Source organism: Macaca nemestrina, chromosome 1 (assembly GCF_043159975.1).
Source record: "Macaca nemestrina isolate mMacNem1 chromosome 1, mMacNem.hap1, whole genome shotgun sequence".
NCBI classification, from domain to species: domain Eukaryota; kingdom Metazoa; phylum Chordata; class Mammalia; order Primates; family Cercopithecidae; genus Macaca; species Macaca nemestrina.
This window is the reverse complement of record NC_092125.1, coordinates 221,232,151-221,249,163: the sequence shown is the minus strand read 5'-3', so window position 1 is coordinate 221,249,163 and position 17,013 is coordinate 221,232,151. Positions and strand designations below refer to the sequence as shown.

Below are 17,013 nucleotides of genomic sequence, written 5' to 3'. Positions count from 1 at the left end.
AACTGGCACAAGACAGGGATGCTCTCTCTCACCATTCCTATTCAACATAGTGTTGGAAGTTCTGGCCAGGGCAATCATGGCAGGAGAAAGAAATAAAAGGTATTCAATTAGGAAAAGAGGAAATCAAATTGTCCCTGTTTGCAGATGACATGATTGTATATTTAGGAAACCCCATAATTTCAGCCCAAAATCTCCTTAAGCTGATAAGCAACTTCAGCAAAGTCTCAGGATACAAAATCAATGTGCAAAAATCACAAACATTCTTATACACCAATAACAGACAAACAGAGAGCCAAATCATGAGTGAACTCCCATTCACAATTGCTTCAAAGAGAATAAAATACCTAGGAATCCAACTTACAAGGGATGTGAAGGACCTCTTCAAGGAGAGCTACAAACCACTGCTTAACGAAATAAAAGAGGACACAAACAAATGGAAGAACAGTCCACACTCATGGATAGGAAGAATTAATATCGTGAAAATGGCCATACTGCCCAAGGTAATGTATAGATTCAATGCCATCCCCATCAAGCTACAAATGACTTTCTTCACAGAATTGGAAAAAACTACTGTAAAGTTCATATGGAACCAAAAAAGAGCCTGCATTGCCAAGACAATCCTAAGTCAAAAGAACAAAGCTGGAGGCATCACACTACCTGACTTCAAATTATACCACAAGGCTACAGTAACCAAAACAGCATGCTACTGGTACCAAAACAGAGATATACACCAACGGAACAGAACAGAGCCCTCAGAAATAATACCGCACATCTACAACCATCTGATCTTTGACAAATCTGACAAAACAAGAAATGGGGAAAGGATTCCCTACTTAATAAATGGTGCTGGGAAAACTGGCTAGCCATATGTAGAAAGCAGAAACTGGATCCCTTCCTTACACCTTATACAAAAATTAATTCAAGATGGATTAAAGACTTAAATGTTAGACCTAAAACCATAAAAACCCTAGAAGAAAACCAAAGCAATACCGTTCAGGCCATAGGCATGGGCAAGAACTTCATGTCTAAAACACCAAAAGCAATGGCAAGAAGAGCCAAAATGGACAAATGGGATCTAATTAAACTACAGAGCTTCTGCACAGCAAAAGAAACTACCATCAGAGTCAAGAGGCAACCTACAGAATGGGAGAAAATTTTTGCAGTCTACTCATCTGACAAAGGGCTAATATCCAGAATCTACAAAGAACTCAAACAAATTTACAAGAAAAAAACAAACAACCCCATCAAAAAGTGGGCAAAGGATATGAACAGACACTTCTCAAAAAGAAGACATTGATGCAGCCAACAGACACATGAAAAAATGCTCATCACCACTGGCCATCAGAGAAATGCACATCAAAACCGCAATGAGATACCATCTCACACCAGTTAGAATGGCAATCATTAAAAAGTCAGGAAACAACAGGCGCTGGAGGGGATGTGGAGAAATAGGAACACTTTTACGCTGTTGGTGGGACTGTAAACTAGTTCAACCATTGTGGAAGACAGTGTGGTGATTCCTCAAGGATCTAGAACTAGAAATACTATTTGACCTAGCCAATCCATTACTAGGTATATACCCAAAGGATTATAAATCATGCTGCTGTAAAGACACATGCACAGGTATGTTTATTGTGGCACTATTCACAATAGCAAACACTTGGAACCAACTCAAATGTCCATCAATGACAGACTGGATTAAGAAAATGTGGCACATATACACCATGGAATACTATGCAGCCATAAAAAAGGATGAGTTTATGTCCTTTGTAGGGACATGGATGAAGCTGGAAACCATCATTCTCAGCAAACTATGGCAAGGATAAAACACCAAACACCGCATGTTCTCACTCATAGGTGGGAACTGAACAATGAGAACACTTGGACACAGGAAGGGGAACGTCACACACCGGGACTTGTTGAGGGGTTGGGGGAGGGGAGAGGGATAGTAAACACGCTTTACCTTCTAGAGGGGACCAGGACTGTATCTCGTCCCATGCCCTCAAAGACAATATTATGTTTTGAGTCTACAGTGTCTCTTTTGTAATTATTTCCTTTTTAATTTTTGAATTCAATCTGAGTGGAGTCTTCCAATCCTTCTGTCTCCTCCCCCACAAAATACTCACCATGTTTTGTGTTGTCTTGGTTCCTTCCCAGGGTCCCGTTAGGACACCCAGTCCCATCCTGCCCAGCCCCCACCTCACTTTGTAATTTTGGCCTAATTTCCTCCGGAGAAGCCTGAACCTTTGTCGTGAGATCAATCACACCCTCAGTGGTACCCTTCTTCCACCTGAATGGGCGTATGATCTACCATGTTAGAAAGCATAAATCCCAGGCGACCAGTGGATACAGAGAGATATTTATTCTGCTTTCTTAGGGATGAAATTACTGTCTTCTTAGAGTTGTTTTAGCTCTGAGACATTTCGATAATGTTTATGTGGCCAAATATCTCCCAACAAAGGTTTTGTTTTTTTCTGTCAAATGCCAGAAACAGATTCAACCCTTTCCTGCATCACTATGAAGCTCTCATGTCAGTCAAACTCCATCAGTGTTTGTGGAATAAAGGAAAAATGAGTTGTGGACTTTCACCCTATTATTTATACTTTCACTTTCATAAATGTATATCTGATTCAATCAATTAATCAGAAGAAAGTCACAAGCTCAATCAGGATTAACTGGGTGGAACTTCAGAATCTAATCAGACTCATTTTCTGATTGGAAGTTGGTTGTTGAGAAGGGGAGGGTGTGGTTAGAAAGGTCCATAAAAGCTCCCAAAGGTGCACAGAAGAGACCCGAAGCCCTGGCGCCTGGAGTACTGCTTGGTTCTCTGAGAGGTCGCAGCACCCTGCAAAGTGAGTCCAGCTCTGGTAAGTCACCCCCTCCTTAGGTTCATGCCCATCTGATCTGCAGCCAGCCAGTCAGGGATGGTGACATGCAGCCCAAGGGGGCAGAGAGAACTTCCTTATCTGTTTTCAGATGAATGATTTAGGCTTTGATTTTTCCTCTAAATGTAGTTTTGTCTTCATCCCCCAAAATTTGATTTGTCCTTGGTTTTTGTCATTTCAAAATTCATATCGAAGCAGTTTTTTTTTAAACAAAAGATATTAAAAACTTACAACTGGTTGAATTTCTATTTCATGACATTTGAAATTATTGGTTTTTATGCCCTTAAATTATAGTTCATAGACTTGATGGCATTGTGATTTTACATGTTAGGCTCTCATTTTTACTAAAACCTTAAATATTCCATAGACCATTCTCAAGAGTGGAGGCTTTGTTCTGAACATGGGATCAATTTTTTCCCCCTAGATTCCATCCCAAAGTGGGTCATTGTGAGTCTGTGTAAGAGATCAACATTGGAACCTTCATCTGAGAGTTAGAGTTTTTATCCCTAACTTCCACAGGCTCTAGAATACTGTCACGGTGCTTTCACAATTTCTTGTTACAATTTTTCAAAATAAAAAATAATGGCACTGATTCCAAGGAGTGCCTTTAGTCTTCTGCAAGCATGTTAATTGTGGGAACTGAGAATGTAGGCTGTGTGGGGCCACGGGACATTCTCATTCCATTGTTTTAGGGTGGTAAGTGACAAGAAATATTTTCTTGAAAAGGTGGAGCTTAGATTTCAGGATCCTCAGCAACGCTTCCCAGTGTTACTGAGATTTAGTGCAGCAATGGTTGAAAATGAATGGGCCAGTGGTCACCTTGCCCCTCCTCATTGTTTGGAAGACAATCTTCATGGTACCAGCAGGAGCAGAATTACGGATCTGTGTCCAGAAAGTTCAGAGTGGAATTGGGGTGAACTAATTACCTTTCCACCTCTACCAGAGCAATGGCATTGGCACTAGGAGATGATGAAGTAATGTGATTTGCCATAAAAATCATGCTCTTTCTCTGAAAGTTTTCCACGTAGATTCATCAGCATGAGCCTCCAGGCCCCACCCAGACTCCTGGAGCTGGCTGAGAAGAGTCTGCTGAGGGACGGAGCGTTGGCCATCCCCACCCTGGAGGAGCTGCCCAGGGAGCTCTTTCCCTCACTGTTCATAGAGGCCTTTACCAGGAGATGCTGCGAGACCCTGAAAACTATGGTGCAGGCCTGGCCCTTCACCCGCCTTCCTCTAGGGTCCCTGATGAAGTCACGTCCTCTGGAGACCTTTGGAGCTGTGCTGGAGGGGCTTGATGCACTGCTTGCCCAGAAGGTTCGCCCCAGGTGAGGTGACCCAGCTGGCCAGGTGGGGAGGGCCCAGACATCCAGGGTAGGGTTGGCTGGGTCAGAAGGAGTGGGAGGCCCAAGGGTGGCCCAAAGGCTTCTGATGCGGCTGGCAGGGAAGCTCAGAGAGGCCTTGGCCATTGTCCAGCTCCTCTGGGAAAGGACTGCTCACCATGCAGGGCCCACTGAAGGATCAGGAACCTGCTTCCTCCCAGTGGCAATTGAAGACACTAGCAGTGGGGACCAGGCAGGTTTCAAGGAGAAAGAGGGATGGAGAAAAGACAGAGAGTGGGAGAAGCAGCAGGGAGGGGAGTCACTGATGTCTGGGATGTGGATAAAAGCTCAAATCGTTGAGTAAATCTGGAGCCTCTCTTCTCTTTTACCCACAGGCGGTGGAAACTTCAAGTGCTGGACTTGCGGGATGTGGATGAGAACTTCTGGGGCATATGGTCTGGAGCTTCTGCACCCTCCCCAGAGGCCCTGAGTAAGAGACAAACAGCAGAGAACTGTCCAAGGCTGGGTGGGCAGCAGCCCTTGATGGTGATCCTAGACCTTTGCTTCAAGAATGGGACTCTGGATGAATGCCTCACCCGCTTCTTAGAGTGGGGCAAACAGAGAGAAGGCTTACTGCATGTGTGTTGCAAAGAGCTGCAGATTTTTGGAATGCCCATCCACAGTATCATAGAGGTCCTGAACATGGTGGAACTAGACTGTATCCGGGAGGTGGAAGTGTGCTGCCCCTGGGAGCTGTCCATTCTTATAAGGTTCGCCCCTTACCTGGGCCAGATGAGGAATCTCCGCAAACTTGTCCTCTTCAACATCCATGTCTCTGCCTGCATTCCCCCAGACAAGAAGGAGCAGTTTGTCACCCAGTTCACCTCTCAGTTCCTCAAGCTGGACTACTTCCAGAAGCTTTACATGCACTCTGTCTCTTTCCTCGAAGGCCACCTGGACCAGCTGCTCAGGTGAGGAAGGATGGTGAGCTTTCTGTGCAGACCACAGCAGAGCCTTTCTCTATCACAGTAAACACCAGGGGGTATCTACTGTGAGCCAGCTTGTGACGAGGTCACAGTGAAGGGGACACTAGAATGTCCATGCATTGTCCTGTTGGCAGCTCTGTCCTAAAATGGGTGTCACACAACCATCCCAATAAGCCAGAGGGATCTCCTGGGCTAGATGCTATAGAGAGGCTGCCATGCTAGGAAGCTAGCAACTGCGGGTTCAGATCTAGTGATGGTACATTTGTGAATTCCTCCCGAGGATGTTTGTCTAAGTTAAGATGATGGGAAATAGGGAGTTGAAGAGGGCACTAAAGAAGAGAAAGCCCATCACACCCCTCTGTTTTAAAATATAAGGTCTGTCCTCACCTGCCTAGTGAACAGGCAAAATCCTGTCTCTCCCTCTGTCAGTAAAATGCTTTGAGCTCCAAGTCAGGTAACTAATGTACGGGAAATACATGATGATGGAATAGAGGGTGAGGGAGCAGGAGTGAAGAAGGGAGAAAGTGATAGACGGTTTGTTGATGATACAGGCGTGTCAGGGACTCCTGCAGCCTGGCCACCCCAGCTGATGTTGCAGGATTCCGCCTGGGTTATTCTTTATGTCTGTGTCTCCGTGGTGCTCCTGTGGCCCAGAGATGTAGTTTTCTGCCTGACAGATGAAGAAAGGGAGCCTTAGAGTTCATGGGCTTGACCCACTCACCTGAGTGATGGTGAAGGACTGAGCCTCAATTGGGACTGTCTGGAAGGAGCAGAGTCTCCGTTCCCACACCGCGGGTGCTGACTATCCTCAGATGAGCAGAGCAGCCTTGGGTTGTGGAGACTGTCATCTCTCACCATGAGGTCTTCCCACCACTCTCCTCTAACTCCTCCTTGTTCTCTCCCAGGTGTCTCCAGGCCCCCTTGGAGACGGTCGTCATGACCGACTGCCTGCTGTCAGAGTCGGACTTGAAGCATCTCTCTTGGTGCCCGAGCATCCGTCAGCTAAAGGAGCTGGACCTGAGGGGCATCACACTGACCCATTTCAGCCCTGAGCCCCTCGCCGTTCTGCTAGAGCAAGTTGAGGCCACCCTGCAGACCCTGGACTTAGAGGACTGTGGGATCACAGACTCCCAACTCAGCGTCATCCTGCCTGCCCTGAGCCGCTGCTCCCAGCTCAGCACCTTGAGCTTCTATGGGAACCTCATCTCCGTGGCCGCCCTGGAGAACCTGCTGCGCCACACCGTCGGGCTGAGCAAGCTGAGCCTGGAGCTGTACCCTGCCCCTCTGGAGAGTTATGATGCCCAGGGTGCTCTCTGCTGGGGGAGATTTGCTCAACTTGGGGCTGAGCTGATGAAGACACTGAGGGACTTAAGGCAGCCCAAGACTGTTGTGTTCAGCACTGTCCCCTGCCCTCGCTGTGGCATCAGGGCCTCCTATGACCTGGAGCCCAGTCACTGCCTCTGCTGAATGCCTGTCCATCAGGGTGGATGTATTTAGAGCTTTCTTCTGGTCATTTGGGAACTGAATCCTAGGCCATGAGTGTATGTTAAAGGGAGCACAGACGCACCATGGATGCAGAAGTGGTGGGACTGGGGGAAAAGTTGAGCTGGAGTTGATGGAATCTTTAGAGATCTGTGTCCCAGAGAAACAGAAATGGGAATCTGAACTGCTAGAGTGAAAATCAGGTAGGAGAGACACATGAGAGAGTTACCTCTGCATGGATGGTTGTAAAGAATCGGTCAGAAATAAAGGGAAACTGAATGGAAACTGTCTGGTGTCCTCCATGATTACTTCACCTGGCTTAACAATGTAAACCTAAGAAGTCTCAAGTTACTGATGGAGGAAAGGAGGCACTGATTTGTCTGTGACAAAAGAGTTTCAGCTCCCAGAAATCAAGCCATCAAAATGGAATTTGATCATTTGGATCAATTCCCTCCTTTTCTTTACTTCTCTCTGGGCATCTGTTACCTTCTTGCTATTCTCTGTGACTACTTAGTGGGTTAATGCACATGAGAGACACACACAGGGCCTGGAGCATTCTAAGTGGAAAGTGAGTGTCAGCCACTGAAGTTCAGCTGCTTCTTCTCATGGGCCCTCACTTCTGTCCAGATGCCGAGACCCTGTTCACTCCAAATGGGTGGATCCAGAACTCTCAGTTCCTGACCGTTACCTGTGCTGGGAAAGGACTTCACTGCCCAAGGCATGGCCCCTGCCCTGGAAGGGGAGCTCCAGACTGTGTGAGCAGCAGCCTCAGGGCATCACCAACCCATGCCTGTCCTCACGGTGGGTAGTGGCCCTTGCTGAATTAAAGCAGTTGTGGCCAATAAAGACATCCAAATTCCCTTTTAGCAAAATGCTTGCATTATGTAGGCATATAATACCTATAACATCGGTGAAAGACCTTTTCTTAACACCTCCCCTTTCTCCCTGTCAGGGAAGACTAGTGCATCGTATTTGGAATCACACATCCTTAGAGGGTGGATAACGATCAAGTGCCTGGGGGTAATTAGTGACCACACCTGTGCTGAAGGACCCTACACAACACGCACCTAAGTGTAGAACCCTGCTGAGGACTCAGGGGCTGGTGCTGTTGGGCATGAAATAGGCAAGAAGCTCAGTTTCCCTGTAAAATAAGGATGATGATGCCCGCCATCCTATGAGACCGTTGTACGACCCAGTGAGATGGTGCATGGTCAGGACTTGGAATGGGGCCTAGCATACAGTAAGAGCTCAATACGTGCATCTTGTTCTCGTTTTCCCTCTCCTAATAGAAGTCCCAGCATTCTTCACCCTTCAATGTCATCTTCCATTCCTGATAACAGGGAGGCAGTAGGATGCCAGGGCGGGCAACAGGACTCAGCTGCTACACACCACCACTACTTAATCATGATTCCCCCAAACTGCAGAGCCTCAGCAGCCAGCAGAGGGTGGGGTGGGCGGGGAAGGCCTGAGTTCATCACTAGTGATCCTGAGAGAAAATGTCCAACCCATGAGACTCATGTGCCATCTGCTGGTAGGTGAGACCATCTGTTGTAATTTATTGATGCAAACAGGATGATATTGAGTGGTATCTCCAAAAATCTGCTGTTATGTAAATGTTTATAGAGAATAAATATGTATTTGTGATTTACATACAACACATTTAAGATTCAAATTGAAATGTTAACATATAACAGGAATTTAGTGCTTTAAAGTATGTAGTGCAATATTTTAAAAATGCTTAATGTGGTTTTGAGTCTCAAATGAAATGACACATTCAAAACGAATTTTAAAGATCAATGAATAAGAATTGCTCTTATTTAAAAATATTTAAATACCCCAGGATGAATGCCTGAGATACCTCTTTCAGTGGGTTTACCAAAGGAGAGGTTTAGTACACCTGTGCTGTAGTAAGTTGGTGAATTATCTAACGCCGATTAAATATCTCAGAAAACCACTGACATTAATCCACCTGAATAGTATTCAGGAGCTGGAAATCCGCAACATGTCCTGGCCACGTCTGATAAGAAAGCTTCGTTGTTACCTGAAGGAGATGAAGAATCTTCGCAAACTCGTTTTCTCCAGGTGCCATCGTTACACGTCAGACAATGACCTCGAGGGACGGTTAGTCGCCAAATTCGGCTCTGTGTTCCTCAGGCTGGAACATCTCTAGTTGCTTAAAATAAAATTGGTCACCTTCTTCAGTGGGCACCTGGAACAGCTGATCAGGTGAGAAAGGATTGCGCACTTTCTCTGCAGACCACAGCACAGCCTTGTTTTGTTACAGCAAACACTGGAAGGCATGTACTGTGTGCCAGTCAGTGGCAACGTCACAGTGAAGGGGACACCAGAATGTCAACACATTGTCCCATTCAGGGCTCCATGTCATGGAGTGGCTATCACAGGATCGCTCCAATGTGGGCAGCGGGGTCACCTGGGGTAGAGGCTAAAGAAGGATATCATGTACGAGCTAGTTGAGTGGGGGTTTCAGCTCTACTGAGGGTGCACGTGTGAATTTCTTGTTTCAAGGTGTGTTTCAAGTTGATATGATATAAAAGAGGTAATAGAGGAGGCTATGAAAGGAGGAAAAGTGCACCAAACTTGTGCATGTCACAGTAGAAGCTCTGTCCTCACCAGCTTAGTGATCACGAATGATTCTGTCTCTAATTCCCTGTCTGTAAAAGGTTGTTTCGAACTCCAGGAAAGGTAATTGACATGGGAAATGTGTACTTCTTGAATGGAGGGTGAGGGAGTAGGCATGAGAGTGGTAAAAAGTGATAGGTGGTTTGCAGATGCAGGCATGTCCGGGAGCCCCTGCCGGCACGTAGCCCCAGCTGATGTCCCTAGACCTTGCTCAGTTGAGTTCTTTGTGCACATCTCCAACCTGGTACCTGTGGCCCAGAGATGAAGTTTTCTGCTAAAAAGTGAAGAAAAGAGGCTTTAGAGATTTTGCAGCCTTGAATCAATCACACAAGCAATGGCGAAAGGGCCGAGGCTAAAATGGGACTGTCCTGAATGATCAGAGTCCTCATCACGCAGCAACTTGCATGCGGACCATCATCACATGATGGGAATAAACTTGTGTTTGGGTGAAGCAGACATTTCCCTTGAGGTTATTCCCCACTACCTTCATCTAACTGGTGCCATTGCCCAGAACTAACTTCTTGATCTCCACAGGTGCCTCCAGAACCCCTTGGAGAACTTGGAATTGACTTGTGGCTACCTATTGGAAGAGGATGTGAAGTGTCTCTCCCAGTACCCAAGCCTCGGTTACCTGAAGCATCTGAATCTCAGCCACGTGTCACTGTTCCGCATCAGTCTTGAGCCCCTCGGAGCTCTGCTAGAGAAAGTTGCTGCCACTCTCGAGACCCTCATCTTGGAGGGCTGTCAGATCCACTACTCCCAACTCAGTGCCATCCTGCCCGGCCTGAGCCGCTGCTCCCAGCTCACCACCTTCTACTTTGGTCAAAATTTCATGTCTGTGGATGCCCTGAAGGACCTGCTGCGCCACACCAGCGGGCTGAGCAAGTTAAGCCTGGAGACGTATCCCGCCCCTTGGGAGAGTTTGAATTCCTTGATTCGTGTCAGTTGGAAGATCTTCACCCCACTTTGGGCTGAGCTGATGCAGACACTGAGGGAAGTCAGGCAGCCCAGGAGGATCTTCATTGGTCCCACCCCCTGCCCTTCCTGCGGCTCATCACCGTCTGAGGAACTGGAGCTCCATCTTTGCTGCCAGGGAAGGCGTGCCTAGCGGGGTAGATACATCCAAAGTTCTCTTCCAGGCACCTAGACACTAAAATCTAGTATGTACGTGAAAGTTATTTTTCTTATTTCTTATTTCCTTTTTAATAATTCTAAAATTTTTATTAAAAAAATTTGAGACAGGGTTGCCCCAGCTGGTCGCAAACTGCTGGGCACATGGGATTCTCCTGCCTCAGTCTCCTAAAGTGCTGGAATTGCAGGCATGAGCGACTTTGCCCAGGCCACGTGTACAGCTTAAAGGAAGCACTGAACTCTTTGCTTCAGGCAAGTGCTCAGTACAATGGAAAAAACATAACAGCAGGGGGCAGGACTGGAGGAAAACGTTGAGGTGGAGTCAGTGAGACCTTCAGGGACCCGTGTCCTGCAGAGTCAGAGACAGAACCTAAAGTTCTATAGTCATGAGAATGTTATCCCTGCAAAGATGGTTACAAAGAAATATCAGAAATAAAGAGAACCTCAGTGAACACTTTCTGGTGTCCTCTGTATTTGATTGACTTGCTTTAGCGATTTGTACATCAGAAATCTCTAGTTATTGAGTTACTGATGGAAAAATAATGCAGTACTAATTTGTCTATCATTGAGGTTCAGCTTGAGAACATCAAAAAACCATATAAAATTAGATCATTTTGATAAATTCTCACCAATTCTTGTTCTTTTCTTTTTCTTTTATTTTTGGAGAGAAAAGTCTCACTTTGTCCCCCCAGCTGGTGTGCAATGCAATGGTGCAATCTGGGCTCACTGCCATCCTTTACTTCAGGGCTCAAGTGATTCTCATGCCTCAACCACTCAAGGAGCTGAGACTACAGGCACGTGCCACCAAGCCTGGCTAATTTTTGTATATTTAGTAGAGACAGGGTTGTGTCGTGATGACCAGGCTGGTCTCGAGTTCCTGGCTTTGAGTGATCCGCCAACCTTGGCCTCCCAAAGTGCTGGGATTACAGGTGTGCCAATGGTCTTCACCCATTTTTCTCTTAAGTCATCTGTTTTTTTTTCCTTACTTTTTCACCTTTGGGGAGCAACTCAGTCGGGCACCAAAGATTGGGCAGACAGCGGCCCTGAGGAAATGGGCTTGGGGTGGTGCCATGCTTGCACATGAAGTGTGGTTGCCAGGTTCAGAAAGCAGAGCTGGGGCTGTGCTCCAGGGGCCTGGTTGGGAAGCAGAAATGGCACCTGGTTCAATGACCTGGCCAGCTATGCGGCCACTGTGCCCGCCCTGCTAATAGTGTCAAGTTCCTGGACCTCAAAGGGAGGTTCTGTGGAAATCCTCCTGAGGCTGTGTTTCCAAGATCTGCCCACCACAGGGGTGACCACAGAGCCTGATGCTCCCGATTGCTGGGCCTGTGAACCATGATCCACTGTTACAGATACCCGCCTTGGCAGGGTTGTGGGCCAGGCCAGTGCCCCATGTCACTGAGGCAGCAAATTGTGTCACCCATACCCTCTCATGGCTAAACGGGACCTGCGCCCAAGTCTGAAGCCTCTACCAAGCCTCAACCTCACTCCTCACTGTGTGCTGTTAGCCTGCAATCTTCTTGAAAAGAGTGCAGTTGGGGCTCGTTAAACCAGACCCAGGAGCATTGGGTTTGTTTGTGCAGCGTTGGCCAGAGCTCCTGTGAACCTTCATCTCGCCTGTCCCCTCTGTGGGGAAATACAGAGAGAGGGCACAGCCGAGGCTGCATACACTTTGGAGCTGACAGGAGCCTGGGAGAAGAGGGAATCCTGGTCCTCCTGAGTTGGTAGGGCAGTAGCTCCAAAGGTGCAACAGAAGCTGCCCAGGTTGCAATTACCAACTGACGTCCCCCAGTGCTCTGGAGGGCCCAGGAGTTTTCCCCTTCCCCTGTGGCTGGAGGTGCCTGCTGCCACTGCGTGGTCTCTCATGGCACCTGCTCTAATTTTGGAGAGGGATTGGGGTGGAGCCCGGATGCTATTGCAGCCTAGGTGGGTGTGCGCATGCTCGGGGCCGGGCTGAGTCCCTGTCCTCCTGCTGTCTTGAACCCTCTGGACTTTGGACACTGACCAGCATGGGAGGGGGCCAAGGACAGATCAGCCCTGGCCTTTGGATGCTCCTCGGTGTGTGCGACCTGGGTGCCATGGGTGGTGGTGGAAGAGAGACAAACTCCTAGGCGGGAAAGCGAGGGTACCTAGTCAGGCTCCACTGTCTAACCAGGGAGGGCCTGAAGCTGGTGGGCTGGGCTACCAGTCCTGCGGACCACAACCCTCCAGTACAGAGCTGGCCTCACGTAGATTAAGACGGCTTTGCATTTGGCAGACAAAAGTGAAACATCTCATGTCCCTGGCTGGGCAGCTCCCCCAGGAGTCCAGCAAGAAGACATGGGGTCTGCGGACAGGAGGCCACTGGGTGAAACCTCTCATTTGAGGATCATGTTAAAAGTTGAACTTAAGACCCTGAGTGCCCTATGTCCTTCCCACTCACCAAAGATCCCCAGCTGAGCCAGCCCTAACTCCCTGACACAAGAGCCCAGGGAGAGCTGGGAGAGAGGGAAACCCGCTGTGACGTCAGGGCATGGAAGAAGCTCTGACCTTTCTCTCCATGATGGCTTCTCCCCTCCCAAGTGCCTGTGGCCCTGAAGCTTCCAGGGACCCCTGCTTTCCATCCGTGCCCTCCTCTGCTCCCACCAACCCAGCCTCTTCTAAAGCCCCATGGATTTATCTCCATGTGAGTGCCCCAGTCTCAGGCTCTGGCAGTGGCTAAGAGGCTCGGGGACCCTGTGCCTGTCTGGAGGCAGCCTCACTCTATGTGGACCCACGTGGGTTTTTGGAATTCTTTCTACACAGGGTCACCTGCAGGTGTACAATGGGTGCATCATCTCAAGAAGAGCCAATGTGGATGGGTGAGGACCAGGAACCCCCTCAGGCATGCACATGGAAAGATAGAGAGGGGTCCCAGGAAGCAAAGGCTCAGGGGTGGGTCCTGGGCCCTTCTGTCTCCACTAAGCAAAGAGGCCAGTGAGTTTGGCCACAGAATACACACCTACTTCCCATGGGTTCATACCCAAAGGACAAACTCCTTCAGACTCCCTGCTCCATGCACTCGAGATCCCCAGGGCACCTTGAGTTATGATATCAAAAGGAGACAGAAACCAGCTTTTCTCTCTCTGTTTTCAGATAAACAATACTAATGCTAATACTAATACTAACACTCTTACTAATACTAATACAAGTACGAGCACTAGCACTAGTCCTAATACTTATACGAATACCAAGAGGGATATTTTCTGCTTGCTGTTCCAGGAAATGTGCTGAGTGAGCACTTTTTTTCTTTTTATTGGAGTCACCGTGCCAGGGAAGACAGTGGTGAGGGGCCTCCTTTGAGTAAAAACCAGGTAAATTCAGCACCTGCTTGCTCCAGTGTCTGCCCCTCCAGGGCCTCTGTGTCCTGATGCAGAGTCCAGCCTGTTCTCCCCAGGCTCACATCCCTTGTGCCCAGAGACCCACCAAAAAAGAAAGTCCCGAGAAACAGGAAGGAATGCCACCAGCCAGAGACCTCACACTCATGGGCCTCAGAGATATTCATGACCTGAGGAGCACAAAGGGGAGTGTGTAGGGAGCGGATCCCCATTCAGAAAGAAGCAGGTCAGTGCCCCAAGGCCTGGAAGATGCCGGCTGCCTCCTCTGTGCTGTGCTGTGGGGAAGGCAATAATTGTTTAAACAGCTCTTGGTGAGTTTTCCCAAGGAAATAAAGTGCTTGAATTCTTACTGTTTTAAATTCCAGTGCACTTAATAAATATTAACTTTTTTTGTTTTGTTTTGTGATGGAGTCTCACTCTGTTGCCCAGGCTGGAGTGTAATGGCACAATCTCGGCTCACTGCAACCTCTGACTCCCTGGTTCAAGTGATTCTCCTGCCTCAGCCTCCCGAATAGCTGGGATTACGGGCACCTGCCACCATGCCAACCTAATTTTTGTATTTTTGTAGAGATGGAGTTTCACTATGTTGGCCAGGCTGGTATGAACTCCTGACATCAGGTGATCTGACCTCCTTGGCCTCCCAAGTGCCGGGATTATGGGCTGAGCCACTGTGCCGGGACAATATTAACTTTTTTCTTTCATTCCCCTGTATATTTCTAATGGGCAGTGAGAGAGTAGTTCATGTTCTGACAAAGAGTGATTAAAGGATATGGGATAACCATCATATTCCACACGGATTATGAAGATGGCTTTGCAGGACACGGGGCTCCCACTTGTAATCTCAGCACTTTGGGAGCCTGAATTGGGAGGATCAAGACCAGCCTGGGCAACAGTGAGACCTCGTCTCTACAAAAGATAAACAAAATGAGCCAGGCATGGCGGCACACAGCTGTATTTCCAGCTAATTGGGAGGCTGACACGAGAGGATCGGTTCAGCCTGAGAGGCCGAGGCTGCAGTGAGCTGAGATTGCACCAGTGAACACCAGTCTTAGAAACAGAGTGAGGCCCTGTCTTTAGAAAGAAGAAGAACGAAAAAAACAGAAAAGAAAAGACGGCTCTGCACATTTTATCCTTCCGGATCCATGTTTTATCTGCACAGACATTTTTTTTTTTTTTTTTTTTTCTGATCTGCACTGCAGTGACGAGCCAGGTATATTCTGTTGAGCTCATTTTCCAGCTGCCTTGCTTCTTGTTTATCTTCCTCAGCAGCACCCAGTATAGCAGGCGGCGCATCCCAGGCCCTCAGCGGAAGTTTTGTTTTTGTCGTTACTGTTGGTTTGAGACAGAGTTTTGCTCTTGTTGCCATCCAGGCTGGAGTGCAGTGGCACGAGCTCAGCTCCCCGCAACCTCCATCTCCCTGGTTGAAGAGAATCCCCTGCCACCACGCCCAACTAATAGGAAGGGGAGGCACTGGGCGTTAAGAGATGTTCCAAATCTTCTCTGTGGTTTTTCCCAGAGTCTTCCCCTCCAGGGCCACCTGACAATCCTCAGCCCTGGACAATGCTCCTTCCGGATCCATGAGAAAGTGCCAGGCAGCCTGATAGGCCCAGGTTTGACTAACTCCTAGCAAGACCTTCCCCTGGTTTGCAGGAGTAGATAGGGAGTCACTTGGATGACAGGGACTCCAGTCCAGACCCCATTCTCCCTCATTCCCTCCTGCAAAGTTCAATTCTCACAGTCCTGTGAGGCTGTGACAAGTGCAGAGACAGAACTGCCCCATATTCAAAGTGCCTCCCTTCCCCTGGCCACACGCCAAGGCTTCCTCCCTTTGACCTGTCTCTTGTCATTGCATCCAGGGTGGGTGCTCGCCACTGACTCTCTCTCCCCAGGTTTCCCTGCTAGACTACCTCTCTGCCCCTGGGGTGGGGTCAGGCAGCCACTGGAACCTCATGTAGACCAGGGCGAAATCAAAAGTCCTTGGAAACTCACAGCCCCACATCCAGGTCCAAGTCCTTTCAGGGTCTCAGACCCAAGTCCCCAGTTTATCAGGGATGTGGCTCTGTGGGAGTCAGAGAACCGAGTCCCCAACCCTGCTGCCATCTTTCTCCTCCACACTTAATCTGGCCCCCATTAGCTCCTCGGGGACACTCCCTTTCTTGACCCTGTTCTTGTCCTTAGTCCCCCTGGCTCCATCCAGCCTGCAGGGAGTTCCCAGACCTCCCCCACCCAGACTGCTGCAGGCGCCTCCCTCAGCATCCACTGTCTGCTCTCAGAGTGACCTTCTCCTCAGATCTTTATTGGAGGAAAAAAGAGGGGCAGGCCCTGGTCTTGGGAAAGACAGTCATAAATGTGATCTGGAATGAGACCCTCCTGAGGACTAGGGGAGGCCAGCAGGGCCTGGTCAGAGATTTTTCACTGTTAGAAATGCACAGAGGGCACACACCGCAGGCAAGGAAAAGCCCTGCCTCAGAAACAGACTCACTGCTTTCCAGGTGCAGCCTCAACATGTCTAAGACTGGGCCAGGGGAGCCTGGGAAGGGATGGCCCCTGCACCAGGACCTGTCCCAGGCTTTGCCAACAGCCTGGCACTTCTAGGTAAACCAGAGGAATCAGCTCTTCCTGTACAAGTTAGACAAGGTTCCCTCCATCGGTCCCAGGTGCCACTTTAGGTCCAGAGTAGCAGCTGAGGAGCTCCCTGCTTTGTGTCTTCCTGGGTGCACCCAAATCGCTCAGTAGAATTTGGGGAGAATTTATTGGTCACTGCTGATTCCAGGGAGAATATCTCTTAGCATTGTTTGTGGCCATACTCCTGGGTGCAGGAGAGATCCGCTGACATTTCCAGGAAGCAGAGGACTCGGCTTCCCCGACAGCGCAGGCTTGGGGAGGAAAACAGAAGTTCAGAAATATTTTAGAGACCCCGATCAAAAGCCCAGGAGAAGCTTTGGAATCCCAGTAGAAATTCTGTGAGTGGAATTGAGGTCAGGCCGTCCCTTCAGATGGGCTCTGAAGGGTGCTCTGACCTGGACAGCAGAGGAGCACCTTCAGAAGCACAGGCAACCAGAACATGGTAGAAATACCCCCCAAAGGGCAGGATTCTCACTGGGGTCCTGGGGATGGTGCAGAATCCCCCAAGGGGTTCATTTCTCTCCCAAAGTCTGCAGACACAGCTTCCACCATCCATGCTTCCAGATTGAAAAGTCTCCCTCCTTACGTC

The 17,013-nt window shown here is 48.7% G+C and overlaps 2 protein-coding genes across 2 annotated transcripts; both read left to right on the top strand.

The window, feature by feature from the left end:
* The first annotated feature begins 3,882 nt into the window (after positions 1 to 3,882).
* On the top strand, positions 3,883 to 6,949 carry LOC105473184 (PRAME family member 12). Its single transcript, XM_011726843.3, has 3 exons — positions 3,883 to 4,210; positions 4,600 to 5,175; positions 6,096 to 6,949. Exons 1-3 carry the CDS (start codon positions 3,924 to 3,926, stop codon positions 6,655 to 6,657), a joined length of 1,425 nt encoding a protein of 474 aa, XP_011725145.2. The 5' UTR covers positions 3,883 to 3,923; the 3' UTR covers positions 6,658 to 6,949.
* A 1,554-nt stretch (positions 6,950 to 8,503) lies between these two features.
* Positions 8,504 to 10,420, top strand: LOC105473185 (PRAME family member 1-like; the record flags this gene model as incomplete). Its single annotated transcript, XM_071069199.1, is given in 2 exon segments — positions 8,504 to 8,898; positions 9,847 to 10,420. Coding segments are annotated over 2 exon segments (969 nt in total), but the record flags the coding sequence as incomplete, so codon positions are not given.
* Positions 10,421 to 17,013: the final 6,593 nt, after the last annotated feature.

Coding starts and splice junctions, on each gene's coding strand:
- LOC105473184 (XM_011726843.3), top strand. CDS start 3,924: ATGAGCCTCCAGGCCCCACCCAGACTCCTGGAGCTGGCTGAGAAGAGT. Junction 4,211..4,599: donor GCCCAGAAGGTTCGCCCCAG/GTGAGGTGACCC, acceptor TTTTACCCACAG/GCGGTGGAAACTTCAAGTGC. Junction 5,176..6,095: donor CACCTGGACCAGCTGCTCAG/GTGAGGAAGGAT, acceptor GTTCTCTCCCAG/GTGTCTCCAGGCCCCCTTGG.